This window comes from Electrophorus electricus, chromosome 16 (assembly GCF_041902795.1).
Source record: "Electrophorus electricus isolate QZ-2024a chromosome 16, ASM4190279v1, whole genome shotgun sequence".
Taxonomy (NCBI): Eukaryota; Metazoa; Chordata; class Actinopteri; order Gymnotiformes; family Gymnotidae; genus Electrophorus; species Electrophorus electricus.
The window spans coordinates 8,161,267-8,181,734 of NC_137512.1; the positions used below are offsets into that span (position 1 = coordinate 8,161,267).

The window sequence follows — 20,468 nt, forward strand, 5'->3', positions numbered from 1 at the left end:
GAATTTCACTCTTTTACGAGTCCAATTCAGCAAGCGCCAGTGGCAAGGGCCCTGTGTGTGTGCGTGTGTGGGGAGGAGCAGGCAGGGAGGCTGCCATCTCTAGCGTTTCCCAGTTGTGATATATTGCCTGACGGAGAGAGGGTAGTGGGGCCTGCATTGCGGGTATAGAGTGGGGAAGAACCCAGCCCTGCTCCATGGAAAAAGATCCAAACCACAGTCCATCCAGCAGACTCTCGCTGGTAAATCTAGGAAAAGGCCATTACTGCTCCTAGACTTGCCCCCCTGCAAGTTTAAATTAACACTTCAGTCTTGATACTTATATGGCTGCGAATAAAATATCATTGGAGCCTGTTAGCATCTGAATGGTGTAATGCTAATCTGGACTGTATTTGCTTTGTTTTCCACAACATTAGCATGTTGTTCCTTTGTAAAGAAGACTCATGCTAAAGGTGGTACTGTAAAATAAAGGTGAAGTATCCAACAGGGTAACTACAAATTATGTTAACATTTCTTTTGAAAGCAAGAAATGACACATTCCATGTTGAGTTACTATTATTGTTTTTCCCTTTACATTCATACAGCAGAGGCCCTTACTACTGGCAACATGACCTTTGCACATTGGCTGAGCACAGCCTGTGGTGGGATGACCCACCCTGCCAGTGCAATTTACAGCCCCTCCTCTCATCCGGGGTTAATGCCCCACATTGCAGTTATTATTACTGCTACATGAACGAGGGGGTGGAGGGGTTGGTGGTGGGGACGAAGCACGGCAAAGAGACTGCCAACACAAATGGCCCCGGGCTACACTTTATGATTTTAATCATAAAAAGAAATGTCTCCGCAACCCAAAGGGTCACATGTATTATTGAGAAGAAACCCATGAGGCACAAATGTTGTCATGTCAGTGGGAGGACACATGGCCATGGTCTGGACACATTAAAGATTCAGCAATTGCTGGGTGTTGAGTCTTTATTGAAGAATGCACCCATATGGGACAAGAAGGAGCCAAGTAGAGTGAGTAAGGAACATGTTTTATCATGCCTCTGCATAGCTTTTAGGAGCTGAGAATGAGGAAAAACACACACAAGCATGCACACATACACCCACAGACATACATGCACACAAGCAAACAAACACACAGTCTCTATATTTGTACATATCTTCTTTGTATATTTATCACAAAAGAAGAACGGGTCATTTCAAACATCGAACTAATCTCCTTCTCTCTCCTTTGTCTCTCTGTCTCTCGCATACCTGCTCTTTTTCTCTTTGTGTTCTGCTGGCACTTATTGCTTTTATTCTAATTTGGGAAGTTCAGAGCATCTATGGTTAAATTATGGATCTGTTAATGATGTGTGAAAAAAGCTCAATGTGAGCTTTCAAACAACCCTCCACTCCACTCATATGCACACAGACGCGCACACACACACACACACACACACACACACACACACACACACACACACACACACACACACACACACACACACACACACACACACACACACACACACACACACACACACACTCCCCTCTGTATCCCTGGAGACCCACCGAACCCCTCTGCTGTGATTCCTGCTCCAGTCTCCTATTTCCACGGGGCATTTTTCCAAGAAATAAGGTTAATTAGCTTTTTCTCTCTCCTCCACCGAGCGCTGTGTTTTGGAGACAGAGGTGGTGCTTTGAGAGTGTGCTGTAGTGAACCAGTCACTGTGGTGTCTGTAATCAGCAGGTGCTGGAGCTGATTCCCTTAACATGTCTTGTGGTCTGGTGAAATTTACCGTATTCATTGCCTCTTATTCTCTCCCTCTGCTTTTGAAACAGCCATCGACTCAGATTGCTGTCCACTCATCGGGGAGTCAGATGATATGACTGACGCATGTTACAAAACTGTGGGCAGGTTGCACAGCTGTTGTTTTGCTTCAGCACATGTTTGTGGATCGAAATACTGAAAGGGACGAGATTGCCCAGTCAATTTGGTCTCATTTTCCTTTGTAAAAAAATTGATAGGATGCAAAGGAAGGTAGGAAGTCTTACTATCTCTGTTTGACTTGTTTTGTCAAGAGGATGTGACTTTAATTAAATGATCAGAGACATTTTGGCTGAAATGTTTCTCTTGCAGCAATGGTATTGTTGCGTTCCGCATGCTCTCTATGAACAGTACTAAGGTGTAGAAGCAAACATGCAGAGCTTCTGTGTACTGAACCCTAAATGATGTGGGTACAAGTCTGAATGAGTCCAAGTCTCTTGGCTGGAAGCCAACTTTGACTAGTTTCCATCCATTTTAGAGCAACTCTGGTGTGTTCACTCCATGGCCCTGCAGAGCCCTGATGTCTCCTAGCATTTGTTATTGAGCACATGGCAGATCTTGAATCTTGAAGGGAGAGCTCCGTTTTGATATGAAGGGATGTTCAGCGTGTGTGTGTGTGTGTGTGCAGCCTGATCCTTTGTCATGCAGAGCTCAGCAGTAGTGCTCTAATCTCAATCGCCATGACCGAGGATTGTTAAAGCCTTCCAGTACCCACTACCCTGCCACCTCTTTTTTCAATACACTTTTACTTACACAACTGGCTTTGCTCAGAAAATATAAACACTCTTCATTTCATAGTGACTTTCACAAAGATGCTGGCTATAGAGTGGAACGTGTCTGTGTGCATGTGTTCGTTCAGGTGCTGTGTAGCAGCAGACACACTGTGACCTACATACGCAGGATCTGTGCTGTTCTCGAATCGCAGACTGCTGAGCTCAGGCACCACATGGCTCATTGAGTTTCATGAGGGCAGACAGACAGTAGCTACACCCCTACAGGACCCAGCTATTTAGTTCATAGTCTCACAACCCTGTTTACTTAAACTATTAACTTAAGTGACGTGAAGCACTGCCTTTGCTAGGCACCCAGTGTACTAGTTTCCCATTAAGATATCCCTCATTTATACTTGTAACTTTGTACTTATTACATCTGCACAAAGGTGAGGAAATTCAATCTGTGAATGCGGTCGGTGGGAAATGCCTGGATTGGAGTTTGCTGTGGTGACGTTATTAGTGTGCTTGAGGTAGTGGGTTGTCTCATTTCACTCTTTTCCCAAGCCAGCCCTTACTGAGGGGTTGCACCTATCACACGTGTCTGAAGGCCCCTGGGGATGCTGGGTAGGGACAGGTCTGTAAGGTAACCTACTTTATGGTGTGTGAGTGATGATAGGAAGCTGTGGCTCTGGAGGATGGATCAGTTTTTTTCTAGACTGCATATTGTGCTGTGGCTCTCTGGCCTTTGACCCGGCTTCCTGAAGGATTTATTCATTCCAGACGGCTACACATCACTGGCTTGATTTTTTGGGGGGATCTGAAAATATTGTGGAAAAATAGCATGATTATTATGGGGTTTTTTTCTTTCTTTTTTTTTTTTTTACTCACCAGCTGGTGACACAGCCAAAGAAAACAATTAAATTTAGTGGTGTGAAAAAGTGTTTGCCCTCTTCCTGATTATATATATATATATATTGCATTTTTGTCACACTTAAATGTTTCAGATCATTAAACTAATTTAAATATAAGACAAAGATAACACAAGTTATCCCCCCCCATTAAAACATAAATTAACTGTGATTTATCACATATTTGGAAAAGGAGAGCCACACCCAGGCCTGATTACTGCCACACCTGTTCTCAGTCAAGAAATCACTTAAATAGGACCTGCCTGACAAAGTGAAAAAGACCGAAAGATCTTTAAAAGCTAGATGGCATGCTGTGATTCAAAGAAATTTAGGAAAAATTTGATACAAAGTAATTGAGATTTATCAGTCTGGAAAAGGTTACAAAGCCATTTCTAAAGCTTTGGGACTCCAGTGAACCACAGTGAGAGCCATTATCCACAAATGGCGAAAACATGGAACAGTGGTAAATCTTCCCAGGAGTGGCCGCCCGACCAAAATTATCCTAAGAGTGCAGCGATGACTCATCACAAAAGACCCGACAACAACATCCAAAGAACTGCAGGCTTCACTTGCCTCAGTTAAGGTCAGTGTTCATGACTCCACCATAAGAAAGAGAATGGGCAAAAATGGCCTGCATGGCAGAGTTGCAAGACGAAAACCACTGCTGAGCAAAAAGAACATAAAGGCTCGTCTCAGTTTTGCCAGAAAACTTGATGATCCCCAAGACTTTTGAGAATATATTCTGTGGACTGACGAGACAAAAGTTGAACTTTTTGGAAGGTACCTGTCCCATTACATCTGGTGTAAAAGTAACAGCATTTCAGAAAAGGAACATCATACCAGCACTAAAATATGGTGGTGGTAGTGTGATGGTCTGGGACTTTTTTGCTGCTTCAGGACCTGAAAGACTTGCTGTGGTAAATGGAACCATGAATTCTGCTGTCTACCAAAAAATCCTGAAGTAGAATGTCTAGCCATCTGTTTGTGACCTCATGCTGAAGTGCACTTGACTTCTGCAGCAGGACAATGATCCAAAACACACTAGCAAGTCCACCTCTAAATGGCTTAAGAAAAACAAAATGAAGACTTTGGAGTGGCCTAGTCAAAGTCCTGACCTGAATCTGATTGAGATGCTGTGGCATGACCTTAAAAAGGCAGTTCGTGCTCGAAAACCCTCCAATGTGGCCGAATTACAACAATTCTGCAAAGATGAGTGGGCCAAAATCCCTCCACAGCACTGCAAAAGACTCATTGCTAGTTATGGCAAACACTTGATTGCAGTTGTTGCTGCTAAGGGTGGCCCAACCAGTTATTAGATTTAGGGGGAAGTCACTTTTTCACACAGGGCCATGTAGGATTGGATTTTTTTTCCCTTTAATAATAAAATCTTTTTCAAACTGCATTTTGTGTTTACTTATGTTTATTTTTGTTTAATATTTAAATTTGTTTCATGATCTGAAACATTTAAGTGTGACAAACATGCAAAAAATAAGATATCAGGAAGGGGGCAAACACTTTTTCACACCACTGTATATCAGTTCTTTCCTGCTGTTATTGAGAAGAATAATGTGTTGATAATGAAGCAGACACTGCTAAGATGCTAAATTTGCCTTTTCTCCAGTGACCGAAGAACTAAGGAATTATATTTATTATAGATATAAATAGGATGCAACTGAAAGGCTCTTTGCCATATAAGCTAAAGTGAAATGTAGCTTTCTTTCTAGATGCTCCAGCAGGTATTTTCGTGGAAACAGGAATACACAGAAGTCTGGTCTCCTGGAGCCATGTTAGGTCAGTTCTACCTTACTGGGTGAATTTCAGAACTGGAGAGTTCATAACTGTAGTTATGATGAATGTATTCTCTGTCTTGTCCAGCCATGCTGCTTTGGGCTTCTGCTATCAAAATCTGTCTGATCTCTGGTGTATTTCTCAGCCTCTGTCTCCTCTTTCTGTTTGGCTGTCAATCTTTCTCCCTCATCTGACTGAATACCAGAGGCCATACTCACATGAATGACCCAGATCAAGGGGATCAGACATCTGTACTTGTCTGTGTGTAGGGTTTTAAGCTGTTACCTACAGGGCCACTGAACCGCCTAAATGTGGTATTCCCACTATGCCTGTTAATATTTCTCCAGGCATTCAGCAACCAGGCGTTCAGCAACCAATGTGGGGGGCTGTCATTATCCTCTCCTCACCCTACCATCACCCATATTTCCAGTCCATTATGGCCCAAAAGCAGGCAGCAGCTCTGAGCGAACGCTTTTACCAAAATAAAGTCCATTACAAAAGGGTTTAAAAAAAAGCTGGTGGTGGTAGGGAGGGTCATGGGTGGGGAGGTGGGTGTGGGTGGTGTGGCTGGTCAGGGGGTATGGTGTGTGGTTTGTTCATTTTTTAAATGGTGTCTATAACCAGCTGTCTGAGCCAGAGAGATAAAAAGGATTCCTCTGATATTATGCTTATTGACTGCAGCAGCATGGGAAAGAAATAAGCATCCTAGCATAGGAAAGCCCAGCACAAAGCATTCATTTCCTAACCAGATCACGTCTAAGTATTCGAGGTGGCGGTGAACTAGAAGCTAATGGTGAGAGTATAAGGAAAAGTAAAGCCCTCTCAGCCTTCGTCTGCCTGTGTGGTTTGCTGTGCTGAAAGCCAGTGCACTGGCCACTCGCTCAGGTTGCCGTGGGACTCTTAGCGTAGAGTAGGCACCCGGATTTCTCAGCGAGATGTAATTCGCCTCTCCTAACTGCAATGGAAGCGGTTGCCATGGCAACAGCTTCCTCCTTCTCCCCATTCAGCTAGCTTTAAATCCACAGAGGGGGGAGTGGGTGAGAAAATATTCTCTCTCTTTCTTTCTGTCTTCATTACATTTGTGTCTCTCCTTTTATCACAAGACCGTACTACCAAAGCCATATACACACTGAAAAGATTAGATTCTGCTTGTGCTCCCTACTGATTTATATTAACTGACTCAGGTGAGCGTCTCCTACTGCAGGAGAGCACTGAGGCTGTTATACTCTGGAGCATCCTCAAGAGGCTGTTTCCTCAAACTCTTTTAAAGCCGCTCCGCCCTCAGCAAAGGCAGATGCATCTTTTTACAAGGGATAGAAGGAGATATCTGAAAGGTAGGACAGGAGTGCTGCATGAGACCACCGTACAATTTAGGGGTGCTGCCGAAGGATACTGCTTTAATGTTACTGGCTGGAATGCGATCAGTCTTTTAAAAGTTCTCAATTTCCTTGTTCATTCTGCTTCCATTCGTTCTGTGTTTCAGTGCACAGCAAATAAAGCAACATTCAGTCTTTTCAGCAGAATGTTGCCTGTGCATTATTGTGTGTTCATGAGAACACTGGCATTACAAAAGCCATCATTTTGCAATACTGTTTTGTTAAGTGTCTTGGGATGATCTGGGTGAAAATGCTGGACCGGCTTGAGCGTTGAGCACCGGACATTGTGTAGGCAGACTGTGAAGGCAGCTAGGAGCTGTAGTGATGAATGGGCAGAAGAAATCAGTGGCTCTTTCCAGTGGAACGAAGCCGCTGTCTCTAGGGGTTTGGGGAGAGGAAAGCCCATGTGGAGATGCTGAAACAGCAGCTCTGGATTTGCTAGCACACAAAATATGGTAAAAAAAAGGGGGGGGGAAATGTGGTTGAAGATTTAGGAGATCATTTGGGGGAACTGTATTCCATACTCTCTGTCTGATCTTCCTGTGGATTTTCCTCCTCTAACCCATTTTCTGCAGAATTGGGTCATTAGGATAGTATTATCACCAACATCAATTTACAGGGCATCTTTTCATGCTGCTTTGATGTGTACCATATTAATTAGCTTTTTTGAAATTTGAGCGCACACAAGGTCCTGGATAATCCACTAATATCCCAGTGATGCCTGAAATGAAACACACTTTACATTTTTATGCATTATTTTTAAACATATTGAAAGGACTTTGTCATAACTCTCTTATTGCTTTGGAATATTATCCCTTCAGCAACACTAGGTACAGTGTAATCTAATTTGACTAAGAAATACTAGGAGATTTTAAGTCAAAATTGAATTTGACACTCACTAAGCGGTGGGGGGTGGTGGTTTTTAATTCTAACTCTCTCTCTCTCTCTCTCTCTCTCTCTCTCTCTCTCTCTCTCTCTCTCTCTCTCTCTCTCTCTCTCTCTCTCTCTCACATGGGCCCTGTCTAGCCGACATCATCTCCACAGTTGAGTTCAACTCAACAGGGGAGCTCTTGGCAACTGGAGACAAGGGAGGACGAGTGGTGGTTTTCCAGAGGGAGCAAGAGGTAAACATAAGGAAATGATCCCAAAGAACTGTAAGCAATACACAAAAAGAACATTTTATGTATAACTGAATGCAATCAGAACCCAAAATCTGAATTCTCAGTGCAAAAAGTTTAGTAACATGACATTTAATGTGGATAATTTGCGCCTAGTCATAGAAGGACAAGACATACCACATGTTTACATACACATGTACTCACATATGAGGGGAGAGTCCATGCTATACTTAATAACTATTTTGCTGATTTCCTGTTATTGATTCTGGTTGGCTTGAGACCACCCTTATCTTCATATACATCTTGACTGCTACCACCTATGACAAAAGAAACTACCAGGCAGTGCAGAATTTTATCTTGTGTTTAATTCAGTATATAACTAATTAACATTAGACTAATTTACAGCCTATATACAGTCAGCAACACTCAGCAGGGTTACTGTACTCAGAACCAAATGCTATTGCAGACACCAAGTCTGGACAGTTAAGAATAGTTAGATAGCAATTTCTCTGTTTTCCCTTCTAATGTAGAGTAAGAACCAGCCTCAGAGGAGAGGGGAGTACAATGTTTACAGCACGTTTCAGAGCCATGAGCCAGAGTTTGACTACTTGAAGAGCTTGGAGATTGAGGAGAAGATCAACAAGATCCGGTGGCTTCCCCAGCAGAACGCTGCTTACTTCCTGCTCTCCACCAATGGTATGTGTGCCGGCATCAGTTGGAATAGCAGCCATCTTTGTAGAGGAACCACCATGAGGCTATGGTTCATGTTCCTATTTATGACTACCAACTCAGGATGTGTTTCTGTGCAGGATAGTAACTAGGACATAAATCCCATGAAAATCTTCCATGGACTAGACAGTATGCACTGAGGTCATTTTTATAAGACAAAGAGTGAATATATTATCTGTCAAGCAAGTAATTTATCACAGAGGGTGTGTGCGTCCTCTTTCAGATTGTATGACTTCACCTTATATTCTCCACTGAGCTGGACAGGTGCCAGCATTGTGCCAGATTGCATGTACAATCTATGCCTCTTTCTTTGCATTTTCTCTCTCTCTCTCTCTCTCTCTCTCTCTCTCTCTCTATATATATATATATATCTATCACAGAGTGGTGTATTAACACTGATGTGTGTGTGTGTGTGGGGGGGCGCCCCTGTGTCTGCAGACAAAACTGTGAAGCTGTGGAAGATTAGTGAGAGAGATAAAAGACCAGAAGGCTACAATTTGAAGGATGAGGACGGGAGGATCCGAGACCCCGCAACCATAACCTCACTGCGGGTGAGCATGCCACTTAAAACAGCACTATACTGAATACAAATGAATACACAGGCATGTTGTAAACATTAGCTGTGCAAAGTACACTGAAGCAGATGAGAGGATTTTCATGTTGCAAGGTTTGAAGATATGGATTACTTGTAGGATTGTGGCCAGCTTAGACAGGTCATGTGAGAATTAGGGTCTAGCACTCTTTAAGGCCTGGGTCCACACAAAAAAAAAGACAGGCCCTCCACAAATGCACTGTATGAAAAGATCTGCAGTTGCATCACTTTGAAGAAGGAGGTCTGGTTGAGCTAGTTTGCCTAGTTTGGTACTGTAAGAGCTGCCCCTTTGAGTAAAATAGATGTTCTTTCCCTTTGAAAACTGGATTCTGCTGACTGTGGCTTCAGAATGGCAGACTGCTGGTTTTCATGTTTTCACCGTGAAACTAAGCCAGTTCCCAGTGGTTTTACCAAAGCTTGTTGGCACGCCATCTTGTTAATGCTGCATGGAGCAGTCGTTATTTACATTTCCCATGTGAAAGGGATGATTGTGGTGCTCACAGCCAGCTCTGATAAATGGACCACGTCAATGGACAGGGTTTTTCTGCTAATCAAAAGCCAGCTGCCTAGCAATGAATGTGTGCAGTGAAAAACACATGATCATTTCTCTCTACTGTCCCTTTACACATCCACTCTAAATTGAATCGATGTATAACAGGGTGGGGCCTCCTGGCTCGGTATGGCTGCGGCATCTCTTTTTTTCTGGCACAGTGGCCTAGAGGATTAAAGCGCTCCACCCCTCTGGACCTGTCTGGCCCAAGGTGGCAATCCCATTTGGAGCATGAAATGTATGTGCAGAGGAGACAGAACAAGGGATCAGTGGGCACAGAGGATGAAGGAGACTCAATACACACATTGTGTTGGGAGACTCACTGGGGCAACAGGAGCACACACATTGTGTGTTGTGGCAATGATCACTATGTTCCTGCACATTTACGGCATTTAGCCAACACTTTTATCCAAAGCAACTTACAGTCATGGCTGAGTACAACTTTGAGCAATTGAGGGTTAAGGGCCTTGCTCAGGGGCACAACAATAACTTGGCAGCAGTGTGGCTTGAACTGGCAACCTTCTGATTACAAGTCAAATACCTTAACACTGAGCTACCACTACCCATGTCGTCCCACATGCGGATTTGCCCTGATGCCTTTGGTGGTTTTGTCGTTTTTTAAAACTGACATTAAGAAATGAAAAAATAAATCACTTACTATTTATCCTACTGGTAACCATCCAGTGTTCTGGGAAAGAAAACATAGGATGACAAAGCTAAAGAACACAAGCAATTGTCTGATAATTGTGAATTATAACGGTCTACGCTATCACTACTAAGGTGCAATATGGGACATTTACTTCACCTTTAAAATACATTATTTCTGTTCTTTCCCTTCCTTCTCAGAGCAGATACAAAAAAATGTGACTTTTTTTCCTGCTGCCTCTGCCCACTGCCCATGGTTTGAATTATGTGTGCTATGAGAGGAGGGGAGAGGGTTGGATCTGGGGAGGGGTGGGGATCATCCTCTCTGATCCATTCAATATAATTTCAGGAAGTTATCATGCTTGCATAGAACTGAGATGCAGCCAGGAGCATCTCACAGGCCTGCCACCCTGCATAGCAGCTGTTTTTGGTTCCCCAATCTCACAACCTGCCACTGGCAAACAGCAGGAAATGTATATATCAGCATACATGGCAACAACCAGCCAGCACTTCACCTGGTGGCAATAATAAGTAAGAATGGTGCTATTTGTGAATGAAAGGATTAAGGTGAAGTGGCATCTTAATCAGACAACCCAATTCACATTAAGACCTTAAAATGCTTCCATGAATCAAGCTTTAAAGTCAATAAGTAGTAATGGGTTGGCTTGGTGGGCGGACCCCAAGGACTGTCACAACACTTTAGAGCGTCTGGGATAGAGAGGAAATCACTCCAGGACAGATCGCCTGCTGCTTGAAAATGTATGACATTTTGAGCCGAAGCTTATTCAGCACCCGTGTGGTGCAATTAGGTACCACATGTGGGGCTTTAGTGCTGCACAGAATAGAAGCAGCGCAATGGGCGGGGCAGTCCCAGCACATGGCCGCAGTCACAGATGTCAAGCTCTCATTCAAAAAGCCATTACTCTGGTCTTTTAGGCTACAATTTGGGGCACTGAACTGCTAAATATGCATCTCTGAAAATGTTTTTCATCTATAAAAAGAAATGGTGACGTCAACTGGAAAGATCTGATGAAAATGCCTAGCACTGTACAACTAAATTCACTGGATTTCTTTGGGAAATGTCTTCCAGTATACGTGTTGTGACAAAGGCATGAAGGCAGCCACCCTACCCACGACTCAAACCCAGGTCTGACAGGAGGTAAACATGAGCTCTGACCACCAGACCAAAGAGCCAGCTACCTGGCATAACAGCCAGAGCACCCATTTAACCCCTTCCAAAGTGACAGTCTCTGTCACATCATCCTCCCCTTCAGAGACTGACAGTCTCCATCACAATGCCTTCACCTCCAGGGAGTGTCCCCTGTGCATGACACTGTCAATGTATCCCTCCACACACAACTGCCCTTTCCATCAGGGCCACACCCATGCCCCTCATCAGGGGTCCTTACACTGAGCTACACGATTCCCTCACAGCAGGGGTGGGTTCATCAACCTGGGGCACACTCCCAATGGCCTCACTGCCACGCCTCTTCTGACACCATGTGTGACAAAGGCTAAAGGCAGCCACCCTACCCAGGACTCAAACCCTGACAGGAGGTGAACGTGAGCTCTGACCACCAGACCAAAGAGCCAGCTCTGTGGCACAGCCAAATTACCTAAATGAAAAGCAGGAGGGCATGACCAGTTGGCGAGGGTCAAATATAAAGAGGAGCTTCTGAGAGGTATATCTAGTTGCCTGTTGTTATTCTCTATTGGCCCAGGTGCCGGTGCTGCGGCCCATGGATCTGATGGTGGAAGCAACGCCCAGAAGAGTTTTCTCCAATGGCCACACCTACCACATCAACTCCATCTCTGTCAACAGTGATTGTGAGACATACATGTCCACAGATGACTTGCGAATCAACCTGTGGCATCTGGAGATCACAAATAGAAGCTTCAGTATCCTGCCCTGTGGAGGGTTGTTGGAACCTAGGTCAGGCCAGTGGCCTGTATTTAGATTGGTCATGGATTGCTCTCACATGGGCACAACAAAACTAAACAGGCAAGGAAGGTAAAGGTAAATATGGTCAGTTCCCTATTTAGAAATTTTTAGAAAGAAATGTTAATCTTAGTTAATCTTAATCTTAACAGCGTATGATAGGTAGAAACCCATTTTTATTAGTTTGAATGATGTTGATTTATTCTGTTTATCTAAGTAAGTACATTTTATTTATATAGCACAGTTAAAATCAAGTCCTTTACAGTCAATCAAAAGGACTGCACCTCCATCAGTTCTCTTCCAACCAGACTCATCCATCTCCTCTCATTACTCCACAGTTCCTTTGTACTTAAAGTTCTTTACTCATATCATTATTTTTCATAAAATATTCTAAAGTATTCCTTAACAGCAATTTTAGACATTGTGGACATTAAGCCAGCCAACATGGAGGAGCTGACGGAGGTGATCACAGCAGCGGAGTTCCACCCCCACCAGTGCAACACGTTTGTGTACAGCAGTAGCAAGGGCTCCATCCGACTGTGTGACATGAGGGCGTCTGCACTCTGCGACAACCACTCCAAGTGTGAGTGCTCAGGGAATCCTCGGGCTCACAAAGCCTTTCTAAATTCATCAATACACAGGAGATAAAAAGGAGTTCCAAGTCAATCCACAAACAGTATTGTTTCATGGAAAACCTCTATTGAGGTGAGGATGGGGCCATCTATGACCTGAAGATGATCAAAGGTTTTCACCCTATATAGACAGCTAGAACCTCGTATAGGTATCTGTCATATCTATATAAGTGTTGAATTGTCTGTCTTCACCATTTCATTTCTCTTGTAGATCAGAAAGGTAATAATGGCAAAAACATCTGAAGAAATCGGAAATGCTCCTACCTAATTATAGTACAATAAAGGGTCACTTACAATGGCTAAATGACTAGATTGTTTATTTTTTTAAAAAGTTGTTTTTTTATTTTATAATTGAACATTTACAGCTAATTAATCTAATGATTACTCTTTATAATTATCACTGGAATTCAGTCAGAACTGACTGACAGTGGTGCAGTTTAAGGCAGCCTAGATTTATCTGAAGAGAGCCCCAGTAGTCTATTGAAGTCAAACATTAGAAATGCATAGTGCAACCCAGCTCTTCCCTCTTGAGCCTTTCCCCAAGAGACCAAAGATCATATCAGCCATGACAGGGATTATCCTGCCTCCCACCTTGGGCAAGAGCATGGAGGGAATGATGCTTATGCTAATATTTAACATAACTGTGTCTGCTGCATCTTATCCTGCTAATTTAATTTGGTAGTGTTTCGGAGGGGAATGAAAAATCCATATAGGATTTTATATATAGGATATAGGATAACTAGACACTAATAAATTTCCTTTAGTCCACCTTTAGATCTTCTGTGGGACCGGTTCAAGATTGCAGCCAGATGTGCACGGTTTCGGAATACCATTGAATACATTGACATTTCAGCAGCGGAATGAAAAACAAAAATCAATGTTGTAAGACGCCTAGCTGCATCTGAAGAGATCTGAGTGCGGGAAGAGTTCAGTCCTTTCTTGAAGAGTTATTGATGTGCTCGTTGTTCCATGGACGCATGTCCTGTTGAATGGGCCATTTGCATTCTGTTGGTGAATATTAACCCCAGAGAGGAATGCCCTTGGGGGAAGGCTGAGAGAGGTGTCCTCCTGTTTCTGCAGCATTGCCTTGCCAGGGCTTTTTACACAAAACTGTTATTTTTCACCTGGTATGTCAGCACACAGTGGGCAGACACTGCCTCACCCAGGGAGCAAACTGTTCAATACAGTTGTCCCAGACATCATCAGGTACCCTTGTATGTGTGTGTGTTTGTGTATGTGGGCTGGGAGGTTGTGTTTTAGTTTGTGTGCAGATTTGTGTGTACGTGTGTGTGTGTGTACGTGTGTGTGTGCACGTGTGTGTTCTTTCTACCCCTTCCACTCTCAACACTGAAAAAATCTAACCGTGCAGGAAGGCGGAGCAGGCAACGTCTCTGTCCCGCCCCTGTAGTGCTCGTCTCCTAAAGTGTGGCTCTGTGGAGTCTCTGGAGGCCTCATTACCCCGGGGTGAGGGACGCCTGGTAAGGTTCACTCCTGCCTGGGACAGACTATCCTGCATCCCTGGCATCGATCTGTGTTCCTGCTCCCTCTGCCCCTGTGTTTTATCAGCTATGGAGACATCCTGCTGAGACAGCACACAGCAATCTACAACTGAGTCAACAAAGCAGGAAGGGGGAAATCGACAGCAGTTGACATAATTGTGTCTTGCCAGCTTGCGGGGTATCTCGGATCTTAAATGAGTGTGTTGCTCTTGTCTGTGGGTAGTAAATGTGATTCTTCAAATTGGGGACTGAGCAGGTACCACCTACTCCTCCAAAGAGCACAGAATTCAAACCTACAGAGATTTTACTGTGGAGCTACTGCATCTTTCTCACCTTGCTCTCATGCCTTCTCTCTCCACTCTTCCTCATGCAGTCTTTGAAGAGCCAGAGGACCCAAGCAACCGATCCTTCTTCTCAGAAATCATCTCCTCCATCTCAGATGTGAAGTTTAGCCACAGTGGACGTTACCTGATGACGCGGGACTACCTGACAGTGAAGGTGTGGGACCTGAACATGGAGAGTAAACCTTTGGAGACCTACCAGGTACAGCATTCCTAATGGATTCCTCCTTTCATTTAGCATCCCCAATCATAAAACAACGTGAGAATCTTTTGAAACTGCTTTCATAGAACACAAGACATTAATTGATTAGACCATTTAACAGAAGAATAGTTACCTTTGAGAATGAATGTCTTTTGCTGAGTTTAGAATATCACAATGAGAACGAAGCCTCAGGATTGTGTGCATTTACAACTTTACACACACACACACACACACACACACACACACGTGCGCGCGCGCACGATGTATCAGTCTATATTGACTTATAACCCTCTATCCATGTCTGAATGGTCTTGACTTTGTTCTCTTGCAGTACCCTCTTTTCTTTCACCTGTCAGTTGGGTATTACATCATTATATATAACACTCTTTTACACCTCCACCTGCCAGGCTTTCATCTTATGCAACAAATACTCTAATGTAGTAATTCTTCATCAGAGTTCTGGGTGGAATGAGTTCCCTGCTCTGTCACACTTGCTTCCCCCACTGGGTTCTTATCCCGTTCATCAGAAGCGTTTAGACAGAGACGAGGTTCCCCCAAGACTTGGACTGGGACATACCGCTACAGTTACAGTGAAGGCTTTTCCAAATGCTGTCTCTCTTCATGGCTATGTCTGTTCTTTCAGGTACATGACTACCTGAGAAGTAAGCTGTGTTCACTCTATGAGAATGACTGCATCTTTGACAAGTTTGAGTGTGTTTGGAATGGATCGGACAGGTCAGAAAACAAACACAAATAAAATTAATTTGTGAATGTAACTGAAAAAGTTTAACCAATCATGTAATTATCCTTATTTATGGGTTTTGTTGTCTTATAGACTTTTATTATGTTTTGGCTTCTAGTGTAATCATGACTGGCTCCTACAACAACTTCTTTCGAATGTTTGACCGCAATACAAAGCGTGACGTGACTCTGGAGGCATCGCGGGAGAACAGCAAGCCACGGGCTGTCCTGAAGCCCCGTAAGGTGTGTGTGGGTGGCAAGCGCCGCAAGGACGAGATCAGCGTTGACAGCCTGGACTTCAGCAAGAAAATCCTCCACACCACCTGGCACCCTTCGGAAAACATAATTGCTGTGGCCGCCACCAACAACCTGTACATCTTCCAGGATAAGGTCAACTAGCACAGCTCAGATGCCCTCGCTTACACAAGCGCACACACGCATACATGTACACGCACGCGCACGCGCACGCACACACACACACACACACACACACACACACACACACACTGGCAGCCTTGCTGCAGCTGAATGCAGGCAGCGTAGATATGCGTCTGTGTGGAGAGAAAGAGGCGGGGAATGTGAGGCAGAGTGGGATGCTGGGGCATGCCCAGACTGAGGACTTAAGGGCCTGTATTCTGCACATGGATGCTGCCAGGTGTATGGCAATTAGGGGTGCAGTACTCTTCTGCAGAACCCATTCTCCTCTCTAACCTTCATTGCCTCCACATTTTGCCCTTCAATGACTCTTTTGTTTATCCTATTTATTTAGTTCTCCACTTGAAGGAAATGCCTGACATGGAACTATGCCAAACTAAGTGCGCCGACACAGCGGTCTTGGGCAGGTTTTGCAGACCTGGATTGGAGGAAGATGTCAGTAGAGCTGTGGGCAGCAGAAAAGCAGCCATATTTGTTCGGCTTCCTGTCACCTCCTTCTTCAATGGCACGTGAAACAGAAGGGTGCCTTTAACATGAGCCTTGATGGATCGGACAGAGAGGCCACAATGTCCTTCACCATCACCCTTCAGCTACTACAGTGCTGCCAACAAAATGTGGAACCATGACATATTTGATAGCGTAGGAGTGTGGCTGTGTAAACTACGATGCCAAGGGTCATAGTCTGACACACGATGCGGACAAGACCACAATTCTTTGCTACTTGACCGATTTGTTATCGGAGAACATGGAGGTATAAGCAAATCCCCTTGGTCAAATGTCACTGACGTTTCCTTTTGTGTCGCTGTTTTCTCGTCTTTTTATTTTCATGTTACAGTTAAAAGCTGTGGTGCCTTCTTTTGGTATGTGGGCATGAGACGGGCAGGGTGGGGCTTGGGGAGGGTTGGTGCTGTTTTTGGGTGGCGTGACATATTGGTTTGTGGAGTGTGACTGTTTTCAAAGAAATGTGGACTGAATAGCTTTGTGTAATAAAAAAGAAGGAAACTGATATGTATTCAAGTGCACAGAATTTAAGTACCTTTAAATTTTGCCAAATGGTCATGGCATTTGCTCCATTTTGCTCATGATTTATGACGCATACGTCCCTGGATTTGACTCCTTTGATGCAGTGTTGGGTGAGACCTGTAATTTCACTCCTTGTAATAAATCACTGTCATTTACTAATAAAATGTCTGCTCAGCAGGGTGCAAACAAAACTGCAATGTAAGATACTTTTGCCTCTCGCTGAAACAGTTCACTTTCCATTATTGTGCATTTTTTACAGACAGCTAATGCACTACCCTGCTTAGAGCGTTCCATGATGTGGAAGGGTTGAGAAGGCCGGTATCATGATGTAGCCTAACTAGATATGAAGGTTATATGATATCAGGGAATTTTAGGTACAAGTCCTTAAACAAGTAATGTCTTAAGCAATTTCAGTTGTACAATTCTTAATGAAACAAAGTTTTATAGCTCAGAATGTATTTGAATGCAATTAACTGACATGCAGTCTTTATGCTTATTGGAATTTGTTGAAATAAAAAAAATGATAAGATGCGCAAGTTTACATATTTTGTTTTTTGCCCGTTGAAATTTTTTTTTAAATCTACTGTACTTTTATATATCCGCGCATGACGCCAGTGAGATACCTGGATATCCTACGTTCCCATTCTATGTGACCTGGACATCGCATACAAGTCGTCGCTAGCAGGTTGGCTACACTTTTTCAACAAAATGGGAGCAAGTGAACAAAATTGGATAAAGCGCTCCCTCGTGTGGCGATTGAGGAAAAAGAAAGCGCAAACGTTTCATCAACGTTTATTATTAACGATGTATTAAGTATTATTAAACGTATAAAGCAGGCAGTAAAAGTACATTTAAAGACAGTAACAGTACATTTGAAAAGTATTTTATTTGAAATTTCCCGTTCGTGCAATACTAAGAAAACGGCATGAAGACTATCATTTGGTTATAACTGAACATTAAACCGATTATTATTCTTAATAACTGTATTGATTAAATTGCTTAAAATGTAGCTAAATATACCAAAAAAGATTACAAATGCGACGAAATCGATTTACGTTTTTAATAACGGCATTTATCTGTCACATTGCTTGAAGAGTTTAAGAAGTTGACTTCACGAAACCCATGCGTTGGCGATAGCCTAATCAAGCCCCACGCAAAGTACAGACAGCGTCCAGCGATTATGCAGAACGAATACATTCGTAAAGTACAGTCTCTTGCAGCGATTGTTAATTGAAATCATTATAATTGGCCTCGAGAGGATGTTTCGCTCCACTCCAAATGACAGCAGACTGCCAGCTGGGGAGGGCACCTGTCAATCAAACGCGCCTTTATAATCTCGAGCAACTTGCGCGCTGTTTTCTCTGTGGATAAATTTGTGGTCGTGATAGGAACCGGTCCGTCCGCGGGGTCGATTCTACAAGTCCGCCGAAGTTCGCAACAGTGCCGTGCAGTGAGAACCTTTACTTGGAAATCGCCGTTTTCGCCTTTGCTCGAGACTTCCAGCCCATCTTCATGGAAATGGATAAGTTACCGCGTGTGAACATCAGCGCGGAGAACAACACCGTCGACCGACGTTCATTTCTGGACAGGGGTGCTTATCAACACCTGGAAAACGGTGACCTGAAAGTGTTGATCCCCGTGATCCTGGGTGTCGTCTGTGTCCTCGGCTTTACTGGAAATTCTACTGCCATAGGAGTTCTCATTTCCAACGCGCGCAAGGGTAAGCTCTCTTTGATCAACGCGCTGATTCTCAACCTCATGCTGGCCGACGGTCTGGTCTTGGCGTTTGCGGTCCCGTTTAAAGCGACAGCCTATAGCCGTGCCAGCTGGACTCTGGGCTTGTTGGTGTGTAAAACCTGCGACTGGTTCCTGCACTCCTGCATGGCTGCGAAGAGCTTCACAGTGGCCGTCATGGCCAAAGCCTGTTTCAGGTACATCAGCAACCCCACCAAGCAGGTCAGCATCCACCTCAAGACCATCTTGGTGGTGCTGCTCTTCATTTGGCTCCTGGCTTGTGTTGTTCCGATTCCCCACTGGCTCTTCGCCACTCTCCAGAAGGAAGGTGATAGACTGCTCTGTGTGCAGCTGGTGCCCCTGGACGCCCACAACTTCATGTCTGTGTATGTGAAGGTTTACCCGCTGGTGACCTTTTGCGTTCCACTCAGCTTCGCACTGCTCTACTTCTGGAGGGCATACAACCGTGGCCAGCGCCGCTGCAGCAAGACGCAGAACCTGCGCATGCAGATGCGCTCGCGCAAGCTCACGCTCATGCTCTTCAGCCTGACCGTTGCCATGGGCACCATGTGGCTGCCACAGTGGGTGGCGTGGGCGTGGATGTGGCATGCCATCGACAGTGACAGCCCCTTCCCACCCATGGCCCTTGTCCTCTCAGCCCAGCTACTAATGTTCACCATCTCACTGGTGAACCCGCTCATTGTTTTGGCGCTGTCCGAGGAGTTCCGCGAGGGCTACAAAGGCCTGTGGCGCCGGCTCACTCTGCGTAAGCACCCGGCCAAGCAGCCAAAGCCCGGGCCACACACACCCACCGCCATGAGGTCGCCCACACCCCGGCCTGAAACGTCCGCCCACCTTCCGCCTTGCCAGTCAGATTGGGAAGAGGAGACCGGGCTGAAGAAGCAGCAGGAACAGGGTAGGGGCGCAGCCGAAGACAGTCCTGGCAACAAGGACGGAGCAGTGCTGCCAGACGTAGAGCAGTTCTGGCAGGAGCGCGAGAGTGGCTCTCACTCGCAGGAGAATGATCCCGTACCGTGGGAGCACCAGGATCCCAAACAGGGGAAACAGTGAATGTCCACTCCGTGCCTACCATCCACCATGCCAGGCAGTCCCAGGAAGAGCAGAAACAAGACACTCCCACCCCACCAAACACACACACACAGGCACAAACACACACCTTTCATTTTGTCGAAGGGAAAATGAAACAAAGATCAGCAGTTACAACAATGCGACCTCATTTGAACTGAACACAGGGTGTAATTCCAAGAGAAAAATAAATTCTCCCAAAGTTTGTGGGATGTACTTATTGAACGTTACTTATCGTTTGATAATATCAGTAACCTCATTGGATATTGGATGGGAATGCTCCTATAGAGAAATGTTTCAACTGTTATATTTTGTACTTATATTTGTAGTAGTGCTCCTTATATACACATACATTATGTAGACGTTGTGAGCAAAAATTACAGAAAATGTTTTATGTAACTTGTCTGATATTTAAAGCTGTAAAATAGGAATGGATAGGAATGTTGATTTAGAAGGTCAAATAACATTTTAATTCCCTGTACATTGCACCATTCCATCATAGAGGTTTATAAGAGTCTGTTTACACAAATGGAACTACAGATGTAAAATATAAGACAATGTTTTGTAAATGCATTTGTTCTAAATAAACTTCATTAGGTTTCATTAT

General features: G+C 44.3%; 2 protein-coding genes across 4 annotated transcripts in view; both read left to right on the forward strand.

Annotated features, from left to right (window-relative positions):
• Positions 1–17,586, forward strand: part of LOC113582095 (serine/threonine-protein phosphatase 2A 55 kDa regulatory subunit B beta isoform-like) — a 47,203-nt gene extending 29,617 nt beyond the window's left edge. For 2 of the 3 annotated variants that reach the window (XM_027017694.3, XM_027017711.3), the window contains exons 2-9: positions 7,622–7,719; positions 8,244–8,409; positions 8,881–8,993; positions 11,951–12,128; positions 12,587–12,751; positions 14,673–14,842; positions 15,486–15,577; positions 15,703–17,585. In XM_027017694.3, coding sequence (XP_026873495.1) covers positions 7,622–7,719; positions 8,244–8,409; positions 8,881–8,993; positions 11,951–12,128; positions 12,587–12,751; positions 14,673–14,842; positions 15,486–15,577; positions 15,703–15,982 — 1,262 coding nt within the window. In that variant the 3' untranslated portion in view covers positions 15,983–17,585. Of the gene's footprint in view, positions 1–711; positions 1,019–7,621; positions 7,720–8,243; positions 8,410–8,880; positions 8,994–11,950; positions 12,129–12,586; positions 12,752–14,672; positions 14,843–15,485; positions 15,578–15,702 lie in introns of those variants that run through there. The other variant, XM_081698601.1, reaches the window with a different exon arrangement.
• A 295-nt stretch (positions 17,587–17,881) lies between these two features.
• On the forward strand, positions 17,882–20,467 carry gpr151 (G protein-coupled receptor 151). The gene has a single exon (XM_027016982.3). The coding sequence runs from the start codon at positions 18,554–18,556 to the stop codon at positions 19,844–19,846; it is 1,293 nt and encodes a 430-aa protein (XP_026872783.2). The 5' UTR covers positions 17,882–18,553; the 3' UTR covers positions 19,847–20,467.
• Position 20,468: the final 1 nt, after the last annotated feature.

Coding starts and splice junctions, on each gene's coding strand:
- gpr151 (XM_027016982.3), top strand. CDS start 18,554: ATGGAAATGGATAAGTTACCGCGTGTGAACATCAGCGCGGAGAACAAC.